Source organism: Atractosteus spatula, chromosome 4, assembly GCF_055471065.1.
Source record: "Atractosteus spatula isolate fAtrSpa1 chromosome 4, fAtrSpa1.hap1, whole genome shotgun sequence".
Lineage (NCBI taxonomy): Eukaryota > Metazoa > Chordata > Actinopteri > Semionotiformes > Lepisosteidae > Atractosteus > Atractosteus spatula.
The window spans coordinates 49,981,957-49,996,884 of NC_142709.1; the positions used below are offsets into that span (position 1 = coordinate 49,981,957).

General features: G+C 40.1%; 2 protein-coding genes across 3 annotated transcripts in view; both read right to left on the minus strand.

Moving 5' to 3' along the window:
• LOC148836488 (polyprenol dehydrogenase) overlaps nucleotides 1-14,285 on the minus strand; it is a 70,834-nt gene extending 56,549 nt beyond the window's left edge. Inside the window, exon 1 of the mRNA XM_088914096.1 lies at nucleotides 14,161-14,285. Coding sequence (XP_088770222.1) covers nucleotides 14,161-14,260 — 100 coding nt within the window. The 5' untranslated portion in view covers nucleotides 14,261-14,285. The remainder of the gene's footprint in view (nucleotides 1-14,160) is intronic.
• LOC148836489 (E3 SUMO-protein ligase ZBED1-like) overlaps nucleotides 5,145-14,928 on the minus strand; it is a 28,496-nt gene continuing 18,712 nt past the window's right edge. Inside the window, exons 1-2 of one of the 2 annotated variants that reach the window (XM_088914094.1) lie at nucleotides 14,161-14,336; nucleotides 5,145-7,945 (exon numbers count right to left, since the gene is read on the minus strand). In XM_088914094.1, coding sequence (XP_088770220.1) covers nucleotides 5,815-7,893 — 2,079 coding nt within the window. In that variant the 5' untranslated portion in view covers nucleotides 7,894-7,945; nucleotides 14,161-14,336 and the 3' untranslated portion in view covers nucleotides 5,145-5,814. Of the gene's footprint in view, nucleotides 7,946-14,160; nucleotides 14,337-14,928 lie in introns of those variants that run through there. The other variant, XM_088914095.1, reaches the window with a different exon arrangement.

Consider the following 14,928-nt stretch of genomic DNA (forward strand, 5'->3'; position numbering starts at 1 on the left):
GAATTTAACAAAGTGGAATTATGGAGGAATTAAACAGAGTCTTTTAGAAAAACCAGAAGCTCCCCATATGACACAAGATGTGACTTTTCAAAACTTTCTGCTGTTACTACATACTCTATGAAATGTATGAAAAATGGCTACTGCCAGGCTTCCACATAGGAAGATACAGAACCACTTTGAAACTGTAACACTGCCTTAACATTCTCAAATGGCTTTTTCACAGTATCAAAAGGAGGGGATGATTATCAGCACCTGGGTCTTCACACTGTTAGCGCTATCAAACACTGCAACCTTGTGAAAATCCAATTTCCAATGCAAAACACTTTCGTTCTCCCTGTCACTACCCACAGTGATGTTTGTGCAATAACCTGCTACAGTACCTTGCTATGGCAGGGTTTGCATATGTAAACTGAAAGCACCACTAAAATCTCTGACATGGCATTACTGCAAACTATGAGAAGATGCGTGCTATACTATATCTACTGTATAACAAAGAGGGGGCAGCATCAGAAAATAAACAGGCAGGAGAAAAGAAAACAATTAGAAAAGGTCGTTCCTCAACGGTTTCTTTAAAGGCTCACATCCCATGTTCTACCCCAGATTCTGAAAAGCTCTAATCTTGAAAAAGCTGCTGTCACAGTTAAGACAGTACGGGACACAGATGCCAGGGCAGCAGAATCCTTTCGCCCATGTGCACACTGTGTGCCGAAGCATTACAGTATGTCCTGAGCCAAAGATTTTGGCACCCCCAAGCAAGAAAAGAGCGTGCAAATAAGTGTAGACAGCTATATGCACACATTTCTACACATATCAGACACACAGACGTCTGTGCACATGGATTATTTGCATGCAAGCGACCATCATTGCTGACAGTTCTCCGTCAGGCAAGTCTGTGTCCTAAAGAATTTGGGGATTATGCAACCCTGACAGACTCCAGCTCTCCAGCTCTGCTGGAGGCTCTCCGGAATTAAGCCATTTGAGTGCTGTTGAGGACCTTTTTATTACAGACAGATTTCCTACAAACCACCTGGTGAGAATCAGTCGGAAAGTTAAACCGTTTACTGAGGAAGTCCAGAGTACGCTTCTACAAGAGAGCAAAGTACCCTGTGTTTTAAATGAGTAAATTCACTCTAAATAAATTACAGAATAGCACTGCTGGAAACGGGTGCAAACAATTGTAAAATTCACACATCTGGGCAGACAGAATTAATGAAATTATGTTATTGCTGATAACTTAATTTTAAAGAGTTCAGCAAAGAGTCATACCTAGTGTAAATCCACAGAAACAAAACTGGTTGTTTTCTCTATTCATTAATTGTAAAAAAATTTTAAATAGCTGCAATGCAGTTTTTAGATATCTGTGTAAAATAAACGGATGCAATTGAAAATGTTAATACTTGGACCTCCTTTTACAGAAATAATAATATTTAAGCAATTAAGATCTCAATTGGTACTCACACAAATATAACATTATACAAAACTGTACATTGTTATCACAGCGTTGACTGTTGGAGAATTTCTGCATATCAGGGGACATTGCTGAATACTGCAAAAAATCTAATTTGATTTTAATGTTTCACTTCTTGGAATGGGCTTGGGACAAGGCTGAGTAGACAAGGTTATGTAATAAAGGATATGCAAGAACCATTTAAATGTCTTTTACCATTCTCCATTGCAGCAGTGAAGCATTTCACAAGCTCTTCAAAAAGCAATAAGGCTCCAGCAGATGACTATGCTGACACAAACTACACAAGACCGCAATCAGGTGTTTACCTTTGCTAATGCAAACTACTTTTACCTTAGTTCAACAGACACTAAAAATGGTAAAACACTTTTAACACAAAATGGTAAAACAAAAAATTCAGCTCTTCAGACCAAGGGGTGTTTCTCCCATTCAAAATGGTGTGATTTTAATTGCATTACAGCAATTAAGCATGACTTCTAATATTTTATGTCACTTAAACCTACAGTACATGTCTCTAATTATATATCGACCAGCATCAATGTGCAAGACTTTGCATTAACATACAGTATCAGAGCACTGGAGCACAAAAAATCTGGGCAAAAACATTTGGTCAGCACTAAAAGATTGCAAGCAACTGGTCATATAATCTCCAGTGGTCCAAACGTTATTTTTTTTAATCTGCTTTTATAGTTCATATTTATTCACGACAAAAATACAGCTCAAAGATGTTACCTCATGCCTGAGACACACCAACATGCCCCAGGCTGTATCTGCATAATTTCTGAGGTCTTTTTGTAATGACAGTAAAATACGAACAGAATGTGTCAACACAGGTCTTTTTCCCAGAATTGAGAGCGTTGTAAAAAAACTAGTTTCTTTCCATACACCAAGAGTAACATGCACTGTGCCTTAGTCTTCCCCAGAATACCTCTAATATAGCTATTTTATGTTTGTGGAGCCTGTAGCCGGATTCTAACCCAAAATAAATGCTGCCCCTGTAGAATAGTTTTAAAACTCATATTAGTTCAGTGAAGCTTTCAACTGCCTTATTTCATGTTTGCTTTTTTTTTGGAACTGCCTAAACTAAAATAAAATTTGACATAGTTTAGCAAAGTATGTTAACAACCATGGGACATGTTCCTTGACATTATATTTAAGACTAATTTTGTCTGTCTTTTTTTTAGAAAAATCTCATCTGGCTGTCAAATACAATTCTCTTTCAAGTGGTTAACATATGCTGAGCATCAAAAGAAACTTGCCACTTATAACCACAACAGACTCACAAAACTATGAGGATTTTTGTTCGTGCAAGCACTAGAATTTTCTTAAGCAGGTCACACAACATTTATTACCCCCAATTAACATTTGTCAAGAACAAGGTTGTGGCTGGCATGGTGGGGTAGTGGTTAGCATTGCTATGCCAAAATCACTGGGGTCCTGGGTTCGATTCCTAGTGTGCTGTCCAGGTGGAGTTTGCATGTTTTCACTGTGTTAACATGGGCTTCCTCCCATAGTCTGAAGACATACAGGTACAGCAGGTTAAGTGGCCCTGGTGTGAGTGTGTGGGTGTTTGTATATGTGCACACCCCATGATGGACTGTAATTCCCATCAAGGGTATATACAGTACACTTTTTGACTCATTGCTTGCCAGGACAGGCTCCTGCTCCCCTGCAACCCTGTATTAGATAAAGCAGGTAGAAGCTGGTGGATGGCTGACCAGGTTGTCCACTGTTAAAAGAACTAGTGTATGTGGCCACTGTTGAAAGCAATATGAGCATCGCCCTGTGCAACACATTCTCTCTACTAGGATGCACACGCGGTTGTGAGGGATTTCATCGCATTCTGGTCTCCAAACCCTAGGTGCCACCCATCATCCCAGCTCATACCACCACTGTGGCACTCAAGTCTGGCAAGTTGGGTATCCACAGCCATCTCCTCGTGCAAGACAGCCACTGTAACGCGGGCTGCACGAGACCTGCTTCACCCACCTGGAATGTTGTCACATCGGGATAAGTCCACAGGAAGGGAAACAAGTGAGGCCCTATGTCCCCGAATTTGATCAATGCAGCAGCAATGCGGTCAGGTGGCCATCAATCACTAGAAGAGAAGTTCTAAAGCGACAGATACTCCTGCCAAGGTCAACACGCTTGGATCTCCCCCTTGACCGTAGTGAAAAGTCGTGACTTGTGATCTCCCAGTGTGGCCTCCCATTGACAGATTTGGCTGCAATGTCTTCCAAGGTTAGAAATGACTGGTTTGTGAACAGCCCAAACAGAGAGCAACACACAATTAAGCCCAGCCTCTACCACAACAACAAAACACCTGTGTGCATCCTCATGTTCAGCAGGCCATATTAAATTCCACTATATTAGATTAGCAGTTTTCTTTCCTGGAATTTCACCAGGCTTGACACTCAACAGGTTACATCACCTCATCACCTGTGCCCAATTAACTCTTTCACTAATGAGCTTATTTAATACTCCTGCAACAGCAAAAATCACTCAGGTGTACATCTTGGACAGCCATGAATGTTTATTTTTCTATAAATACTTATGTATACATTTTTTTGATGCTCAGTTTAATTAACCCTTATCTTTCACCTTCCGCCACCCATTTTTTTAAATACAAAACCCGATCACACAGAGTCTACATCTAAGACAATTGTTCCCGCATTGCTGCAAAAGGGGGAACTTTCTTTAAAATTAAACTTGGTAGATTTGTAAAGTGATATAAACTAGATAAATCCATACAACAAAAACAACACATCATTCTCAGCAGCAGGCAAAGTTGTTATATAAACAGTGCATCGGAAATTTACATTATCTTATATACCTGCCGCAAGCACAATTTCTATGAGATATCAAAATCAATAAAATAGTGCTTCTAAAATCTCATAGTTCTGCATTCAACAGTTTCTATCAGCATTTCCAGGCTGAAAATGTTGTTTTTAAAAGTAACCTTCCAAGAAAAACCTCTGAGGAATGAACTAACATCAAGAGCTTTTCAGTTAGAGTGAGGTGCAGATATTTAAAACCTAAAAACCCGCTGCTTCACACAAGAAGAGAAAAGCCATTGATATTACCCTAAAGAAAGTTACTTCAAGTAAATATCTATATTAAGATTCTTTATTTTAGGCCCAACATACATGAAATCTTCCACAACTCCTTAAATACAAAGCTAGAATTTTCAGAAACAGAATAAAAAATTAGTGCCACAGTTATTGACTTTTTGCATCGATTACCACAACCAGAGTAGAAGAACCCAGCTGAATTCTGCACTTTGGTAAGTCAGGGCTTTTACAGTAATGCTGTATCTATCAGGTACTGTAAGTTGTTCTCTTAAAAAAAAATCTCCCATAACTGAGTGAAAAAATTGAGGCAATCATAGTGGATAAAATCAACCATTAATAGATGTCAGTAAACCAACCATCCCAGTTTCAGTTAAAATTATACTTCTGTTAGTTAAACATTCAAATAAAACATCTGAGAATGGATTCTGACTGCGACATGATTGTTAATTTAAAAATGAAAACTCCATACTATGCTTTATTTGCTTCACAAGACATTAAAAGGGAAAAACTTGTGACATTTAACATATTTTGTCTGCTAATACTATAACAAATGCAATAAGTCAACCTTAATATGATATGAGATGCAAGAAATAATTATGATTTCTCCATTCGTTTCACCGTTTTTTATTTTTGACTCCCTGGACTTATGCCAGTGGATGATCTTCAAGTACCAACAGCAAAGATGTACAGAAACAGTGAAAATGACCTTTGTTGCAAAAGATACTAAAAAGGACATTCTACAAAAGAGACAGTAATGCCAGTAATTAGATCCATAACAATCTTCTTTCTGTAAATCTAGGATCACTCTTGGGTTATTTTATGTAACTGGCAAAACACAGTTAAGACAAATGGAACAGTCTTGCTTTAGAAAGTAAATTAGTTCACATTTCCTGTAAATGTATGACAAAACAGTTACAAATAAAGGAAGTAACACTTGCCCAATAAAGTAACCTTGCACTACTAATGTGAAGCATACAAACAATGATCACACTAAAAAGGCTCTCTCAAAGGAGCATTTACACATAAAACTGTAAGGCTGCACCACTGTCTTCATAGGAAAAAATACAGATTTCAGTCAAACATATTAAACTAGATTCACCTTACACAGTTAAAGTGTAAGATGTAAATTTACAATGCATTTTAAGGACAGGTGTATAATACTTTAACTTAAAACTAATGAAGAAAAATATACAGTTCATTCACAAGTTAGTTAAAACAATTTCAAAATTCTATTTCACAGAATCTGCTTCATGGATAATGCATGCATTGTTTCAGAGATCAGAAGAACCCAATGTCTTTTGCATTGATAAAAGAGCCCTGCATGCTGAATGCATCTCCAACAACTATCGCTTGGTCCTGTTCAATGCCCCATTCCCCCTCATCCTCTCCCGCCAGCTCGGCCTCGTAGCCGTTGCGGCTGTTCTCGTACAGGAAGACCTGCTGGTCCACGTGCGCGGGCGCAAGGCGGTTTCTCTTCCCACTCAGCACGTGGCCCGAAGAAGTGAAGAGCCTCTCGGGAAAGACGCTCGTGGCTGGGACACACCAGTACTTCTGGAGCACCTTCGGAAGGATCGGGAACAGGGCCAAGCGGTCGGACCACCAGCGGAGAGGGTCCTCATTCAGTCCCAAAACCTTCTGCGATTTGAAATTGCTCAGCTCCTCCATCACTTGAGCGTGCAGCTCCTCCTGGTTTTCGTCAGTCCCCGAGGGGCAGAAAATCACAGCCAGCATGTTGCCAGCATGGCTGGATGGCGGAGGAGAGGAGGTCGCCTGCCTTTTCACGGGCGGTTCGTCGGAGAACTGCAGTGGGTCGTCAGCCACACAGCCTTCCTTACACTTCTCCAACACGGCTTTAGCTTCTTCGATGACTCGGTTTTCCACCTGGGACCGCTCCAAGGGAGAAAGAAAGGGTAGCTTTTTGTAGCGGGGGTCAATAAAAGTTGCCACGTTCAGAAACATGTCAATCTCGGGTGTCTGCTGGTAGGTGGAGGACAGCTCCTTAGCGATGACCTCCTTGGCCATGCTGACCTCTTTGAGGTCGCTGTCTTTGGCTTTCAAGGTCGTATTTAAGAGCATGTGCAGGAGGGGCTTAACCATACTGATTGTGGGGTACTTGCAGGCCATCATCATGTCGGCCGCCTGCCTAAAAGGCTGCAGCAAGTCTACCAGGTCGTCGACTATGCTCCACTCCGTCGTCTCGAGCATCAAGTGGTGATTGTTGCTGTCGTCCACCAGGACTGAAGCAATGACAAACTGCTGCTCTTTAAGACGCTGAAGCATGGCAAGGGTGGTTACCCAGCAGGTGACTCTGTCACTTATCAGCATGCACTGTGGCAGGCCTTGCAGCTTCTGCTTTTCTCTCAGCATGTACATCGCTTCATTGGACTGCTGGAAATACTCCACCAACTTTCTACAGCGCCTTAAAAAGGTGCTTAGCTTAGGAAGCTCAAAGGCTTTTTCAACGCCTTTATTGACAGTGTGGCCAAAGCAGGGCATGTGCACCGGCAGATCGAGAAGAGAACAAGCTTTCGTTATATCTGGGGAACAGCTGGTAGTGGCACCATAGACTTTGCAGTTGATCCCCCATTCAACAAAGGCCTCATACAGGGCACGTGTGATATTCTCAGCACTGTTATCTTCTGGCACTTCGAAGGTTTTCAAGCACCTCGTAAAAAGCACAAGGCTATTAACACTACACCTGTTTAGAAAATGAGAGGAGAGAGAAATGTACGTTCTGTTTTGCGTCTCGCTTCTCCAAAGATCGGTGGAAACGGCGCACCACACTACATCTGCAAGTTCTTTAAACAGAGCTTCCCGCACTAGATAGTACTTTTGAGGGATGGCCTTTGTCGATACATAGCTCCGGCTAGGAAGTTCGTATCTGGAGTCAGCCGTTTTCAGAAGGGTTTTAAAGGCAGGCTCATCAACCACTGAAACGGGGTACATTCCCTCGCAGATGAAGCTGACAACAGCCAAGGTCAGGTCCTGATGTTTTCTGTTCTCGTACCCATAGCTGGGCTTCATGATTAAGGCGTCCTGCGGAAAATGATGAGACGACTCAGGCTTAATCTTGGAAAAGGCCGTGGCAAACGCTTCTCTCATCTGTTCCGTGTTGCTCTTCACGAATTCACAAAACTCATCTGGGTGGTTCTTTTCCAAGTGGTAGGAGAGGTTGGAGGTGTTCCCTGAATACGCAATCTGCGCCATGCAGATTCTACAATATATTTTCTTCCAGTGCAAGATGCATCCTTCAGCATCGGTGTCAAAGCCAAAGTACTTCCAGACCTTACTTTTTGCTCTGGGGTGAGCGACCAGTTTGAGGTCTGATGGGGAACTCTCCGAGCATTTAATCTCCATTGCTTCCGAGGCACCCAGATCCCCTTATGAACCTTCACTCATTAATGAGTACCTGCCAAAGGCAGCGAGATAAAGGCGTGAGACATTAAAAGGGAAAATGGAGAGGATTATTTCTTCGAACATGAATTTCAAAACAGCACCTAACCCTTTATAAAAAGAAGACATCAAAATGCACGCCCTAGTTTTAGCTTGACTCATTGGTAACCTGACACTCTCTAATGTGATTCTGGATCACAGCGAAAGACTACACATTTCCGAAAATATTGGTTATATCTTCATTCGATAGTTAATGAATTTAACTAGAATTTCGGGCAACTTAAATGTAATTCACTTTTCACACATATTATCTGAAACAATGCTTCTAGGCAACATTTGATGCAAAAATACTTTAAAAAGCTCAAAACAGATTTCACTGCATTTTTCATTCCTCCCCAAGTCCCAGGTTAATTTGCTCACAAAAGTCAATGTTAAAAGTATTTGTTTAAAACACCGCTGCCAATTTTCTGAGCTGGTGAAGATTCCATCAGAGACAACAGATTGATGAAATCTGACCTTGTAAGCTTCTATTTTTAAATTACTGAATCAGAAGGATTTAAAGTTGGGTCATGCAAAAATAAAGATAATTAAATAAAACTCTCAGGTATTAGACCAAAGAAAGTAAAATCTTCAGACAACTTTTAATATTAACAATTTAATAGTATTCCATATTTATTAGCGTTACGAAATTCTAATGAGGTCTCTCAGCAATTACTTTAGAAAGCTGTTTTTTAAGTAGAACTAAGCAAAACATTTTTTCTATGTCTTCTACCTGAAAACAGGCTACACTTAAAAATTAAGAGTCAAGTTCAGGGCTTTAAAGTACCCTGTTTAAAAACACCAGTTGGTAGTCAGAGGGGATGACATCAGTTCATGAAATCAGAATAGAAAACAGTGTTTAGCAATGAATACATTAACAACAGCTTTAAAAGAATCTTAGAGTTTATGAGTATTTAACCCTAAAGACATACATTTATTTTTTAAAAAAGGGATGGAAACAGAGTTTTATATGAAGTTTACAATCTTTTTTAAATCCCTTGTAATTTTACATACCTTAACATTGTTTGAATCTACTGTACATCACAGATTTAGAAAAGCAGAGAAATGCCAGTACTATAATGGATGAATCTAATGTCTATATTCACCAAGCCTAAACATCAGATAATTATTTCTCTCCCTTATTTGGTTACAGCATGATCCCATATAGTATTGGATTCCCCATGGAGAAACAAATTACTCTGTTATATAAAAAAACGATTAACGTATAGAGACAGATAAAACCATTCTGTAACTTGTTATTGACAATCTACATCAAAATACAGAATTCCAGTTTTCCAGAGTAGTGATCCTTGTGAAAACATGCCAGTGCTTCAAAATAATTATATAGTTTGTCGAAACATTAAAGTGCTACAAAATACAACCATAATTACTTTCTAAGCTTGCTTAGGTGCCCTTAATCTTTTTCAGGAATGATTTTGCATGTAAAAATCAAGACAGCAACAAGATTAAATACCAACTTCACACCAAATAACATAAATGATTAATGTACCCATTTCAAATAGATGATAAGAGTTATGGCAGGGCTTACTACTACATAGTAGACTATACAGTTAATGTACTTCAAACAGATTGGATAGTAGCTTCAAGTTTTGGTAGCAGAAAAATATCATACATGTTAAAAGGTATAACAAGTTCTCTGCCTCTCTGCTCTTCATCTGTTTTTAAATAGGGGTCATCAAGAGCTATTCCTTATAATATACCCCCACACTAACAACAGTCAAGGTCAGGTCTGAGTAGGACATAGCACTGTATTAATTAGATGTCACTGTGAACTGCAAAACCCCACTGATTAGCAAATGTGGATTCGCATTTATTGATCGATCACACAATGCAAAAAAGAAAAAGCCTTTAAATATTTTTTTTAATTTTGAAGTACTAAGGACTGTCAATTTTAAAAAATGTACACTATGCTTCTCACACTTTATTGCACTATTTTCAAGGACTGAAATAGTGTCCACCTCCAACTTCATTCAACATTGATTCCTATTGGCATGAGTTATCCAAATGATTTTTAACTTTGGATTTTGTATTATACTCAATGGGAATATATATGTGAATTTCAGGGATCAGCTCAGTGCTACAGTAATTAGCTGAAATACCCTACACTAGGAGAAGACGAACCTTTGCATACCCTTTCCCTACATGCCATTTGCCACTGGTCACACTGTGAGATGTGGAGCGCGCTACAGAAGAAACATGTCTGACTGCAGCCCTCACTGACCTTGCTGGTAGCTCATGTGACCCAGGAGCCAGTGCTTCAGGGCAGGCCGAGGTAACGCTGGCCAGATTTAGGCCATTGCACCCCGGTGGTCCTCAAAAAGCTGGGCACCAAGGCATTTGGATTACATGTCACAACTGGTGCCAACAGATGCCCTCTATACTACATCACCGATCCCAACTTGCGCTCTATGAGACTGTACTATACTAGTTTTGCTTCTCAGATGCACTGGCCTGTTTTTCATAAAACCATCTTCAGATGCTTTCATCTCCAAAGGACCAATCAAAAACACTGAAGTGACATGCTAGCGATTCATAAGCATTTGTGTGCAGCACGAGGATGGGCGTCTTCCTGTAAATAATGACACCATTTATCTCAACACAAGGCAGCTTTCAAGTTTTGCTCACACTGATCTTCTAGCTACTTCACGCTGTCTGCTAGTGAATCACAGAACTGCACATGACCTCAGAACAGTACAAACCATTGCTGGTGTATGTCCTTGGAGGTTACTTTTCACCTACATGTCTACTTGAAAAGAAAATCTTAAACATCAGCCTCTTAGGTCAAGAAGATCACATTTAAAAAAACAAGTTTATACTGCAAGACGATCAAGAATACAGAGACAACCGTGTAGGCAACAAATGAAAAGAGGGTACATGATGAAAATGGGTGAAAGGTTCTTATTGCTAAATCCTTGCACAGTGTACTGTACATAGCTGTGAATTAAAAATGGCCTTCTCTACATTTGTATGAGACTGAGAAGGAAAGATAAATCTTCATATTCAAATGTATAAGTAACTGGAAGACGTCAAGCTCTTTTTTCAGTGTGCATAATGAATATACAACATACAAACTCCACTCAGAACTGAACCCAGGGCCCAGCACTGAGAGGCAGCATTGTTAATGCTACTTTCTGGCACCTTAAAGTTTATAGAGTTGCTGAGCAGGAGCTGCCAGACATGTCAGGCACAAATCTGCATGTTGCCAACTCGTTTTACAAGCAGAATAAACACCTGATCAGCTGATTCTCATGTTTTCGTTACTGACTCCCACTTAAAACGTTTAACCGAAAATTGACGTTGGACGTTGGTTCACATGCTGTAAGGTTTTAAATTAATCTTCCGTCCATCCATCTTCGAAACTGCTTTATATCCAGTAGCGGGTCGTAGAGGGAGCTCTAGCAAGCCATGGGAGAAAAACAGGATACACCCTGCCTGGGACGCCAGGCACACACAGACACATACACACTCACACAAGAGCAAGTTTTCCCAGAAGCCAATTCATCTACCAGTATGTCTTGGGACTGTGGGAGGAAACCGGAGCACCCAGAGAAAACCCACACAAACACAGGGAGAACATACAAACTCCATGCCGACAGCACCCTCAGAATGAGCCCAGGGCCCCAAGCGCTGCGAGGCAGCCATGCGAAGTACCGCACCAAGGTGCTGGCCTGCCTTGCCACATCATTGTCATAAATGAAAATATGAAACAACATTCCGGTTGCGACTGAGCCAGAGTCCTTTCAAGCACTCGCTTCTCTCCATTCCAGTGAATTGCATTTCCTGTTAGACTTGCTGCCTGGATTTGAAATGATGATTTGTTGTGTGAAGCAAAGAAACTCATTATACAGACTTCTCCCTTGATAGTACACTTGCTTTCAGCTTTCTTATGAGTCCTCTGTACAAAAACTGCAAACAAGATCTTTAGCCAAGTTTAATTCTACAAAATATAATTAAGCGTCGGAAAGTGAAAACTGTACGAGATCTTGCCGGAGTTCTAGTTTTAGTCTGGGCAGTGCAGCACCAACAAACACACAAAAATAGCTTGCGAGGTATTATCTCATTATTCAGATTCAGATTTTTTTTTTCTCTGCTTGGATAATTGAATTCGATGCTAGCTAAAGCTGCCACGTCGGCTTTGCCCACTTTACATCCCCTAGGAGTCTGGCGTTTTTTCCTCCTCTTCCACTTTTTTTTCCCCCCCCCATCAATTTGCTTGATGGCACGTAAATGAGGGCAAGATAACTTTGAAGCCCCTTCTCTTGCATTTTAATTGCCAGGCAAACCCACATCTTTTTTTTTTAATCAGTTTCAGCAGATTCGGCATCACTTGGGATGCATCTTCCACAGTCCTTCTGCTGCACCAGCGGCAGACAGGAAAACACTTCCCGGCCTCTCACTTCTGAAATGAAGTGAACCTATAGATACTTCTGCTCCGTACCTATAATCTACAGTTCTACTCGTTCAGTTGAAACAACGTGGCACTCCGGACATTTTGATCAGTTAAAAGAATAAAACAAACAGCACCACAGTAGTCACCTGACAAAGGTGCTGATTATTTTCTCTACTTCGCTGACAGGTGCAGAGGCTGGGGCCAGATTGCTCAGTCTGATGTTAGCCCTATAGGCTCAGCTTTATTACTGTATGTAGGCTGATAACCTTATGGTATATAATGCTGGATGTCTGTCACAGTCACCACAGAAGCACAGCCCCCATCGGGCTGACACAAGGCAGCCTTTATGCAGCAAGTAGCCACAGTGCATGGAGGATCACTGGCAGAAATGTGAAACCGCACCTTTAATTAAGGTTGAAATTTAGGGAGGTCAGACTGCACAAAGACAACATGGAATTAAGTCAGGACTGAGACTTTGATTCTTTTCAAAAGTGCCATGGGATCTTTAATGACTTCAGGTTAACATCATGTCCAAGCAGTGACACCTCCTAAAGCTTTTTTTTTTTGGTGGGGGGAATTCTGGTCCACAGGGAATACTGCCACCTACTGGTCCACTATCACCACTTGCAGCAGCACTGGTCTGCCCTCACAGTGCTGCTAGGATGGCTATTCTGCAACCACACAATAAAAGATGTACAAGTAGCTGCTTTCCTTATTGCAATTTAAACACTCGTTTCTTTAAAAAAAGCACTGTTCCAGAATAGGTGTGTATACTGTATATTAGGACAACTATTTTAAAGTTAAGCATACTGTACCAATAATCTTGCTGCTGCTTAAGTTATAACAATTGTACACTTCTACATTTCAGAGCTTTATGACCTATAGTTTCACATTGGAGATCATGTGAAGAATGGCATCACTGTATTTAATCTGCACCTAATCAAACAGGACTTAAGCCAAATATTCATTGCACAGGGTCATAGTCACAAAGCACTTAGTGGAAGCTGATCACTTGGTATACAATACAGTTACAACTACAGCTGTTTGAAAGTGAATTTAGAAATGAAATACCGAACTTAAGAAATACTGAAATGTTTTTGAAGCCGTGAACTTGCATGTTTTTTTGGGACAAAACTACACACATTAGGTTTGAGCAGACCAATTTTATATTTTACATTACATTGTTCAGAAGAATATATATTATTGGTTTCACATCCAATTTTAAAGTTCTTATTGTATAATCGCTGCTTGATAGCTTCAAAATACCAAAAAGAGGGTACAAGATGAAAATGGGCGAAATCCGTTTAAACGAAATGGGAATCATATGATCGAGAGCAGTTCCTTCTCTGCTAAGGAGAGACAGAAATCCACTACAAGGAACAAGATCAAGAAACTGCTACGAGAAGCTGGTACAAATACGGTACAGCCCTCCACTTTAAGATACTGTAACGATTAAATATAACTGCCAGCGATCTGTGAGAGTGACTATACAGTACATAAGAAAAATATGTAAAATAATACGATCATTTCAGACACATGCTTTTTCACATACTGTACTTGTGACGATTTGATCAAATTCAAATAACCTGTTCATAATTAGAAAACAATTATAGACAGCTACTGTACACACTAACTATGACTCTGAGTACGATACTAAAAGATATGTATTTCGCATGGACTTTGGCCTGTTTGGAAAATTGTAAGCAGTTGTCACAACGATCCACAATAAGGAAAACTGGTCAAGTGATATATCTGTTTCAGAGCAAAGAGTCGGTTCTAACCTGGCAGAGTGAACGATTTGTTGAAGAGCTGGTACAGGAGAACCTTAAAGCCGATATAATACACCTTCAACACTGAGAGGACGACCGAACACAGCGACATGTCTGCATTGATTATTCTCCAGCCGCCTGTTACTGCGTGCCCCGTCCTTTTCTGTCCGGAGTCCGCCTTCGGCAGCAGCGCTGACACCCCACCCCGCGGAAACTTGTGCTTCTCACACCACAGTTCCGCCGTCGGATCTGCATACAGCACAATGACCAAGCCGTGCTAAAATTATTAAATATGTAACTTCTCATTCGCCCACCCAAAGACCGCACATCAGCTTCAACTTTTCTGAACCACGGGTATATTCATTATTTATCATTTACATTTTATTTAAGAAAAACAAAATCGTCTAGGAGTATTGTCCCTATTACTGTTATCAGCCTTTACTGTTTACAGAATTTTAGGCTTAAATACAAATAACTTCAACAAACTAAAATATAATTAATTATTTTTACTATAGTTTACCAGTCATGTGGAAATATTTTAAAATCTAAATACTGAGTAGTGTACCTTATTATATGCTCTGCTGTATCTGTTACTGCTACTGCCTGTTCAAAGGAATCTTACAAGCTAAATGCATATTTTTCAAACCCAGATTACCCTAGAAAACTGTTATGTTATAGTTACTTCTCTAGCTATTTTTTTCACAATAACTGATATGGTTAATGGAAGTAAGACTTCAGTATTTATGTATAATTGGTAATTACTAGTAATTACTAATTTCT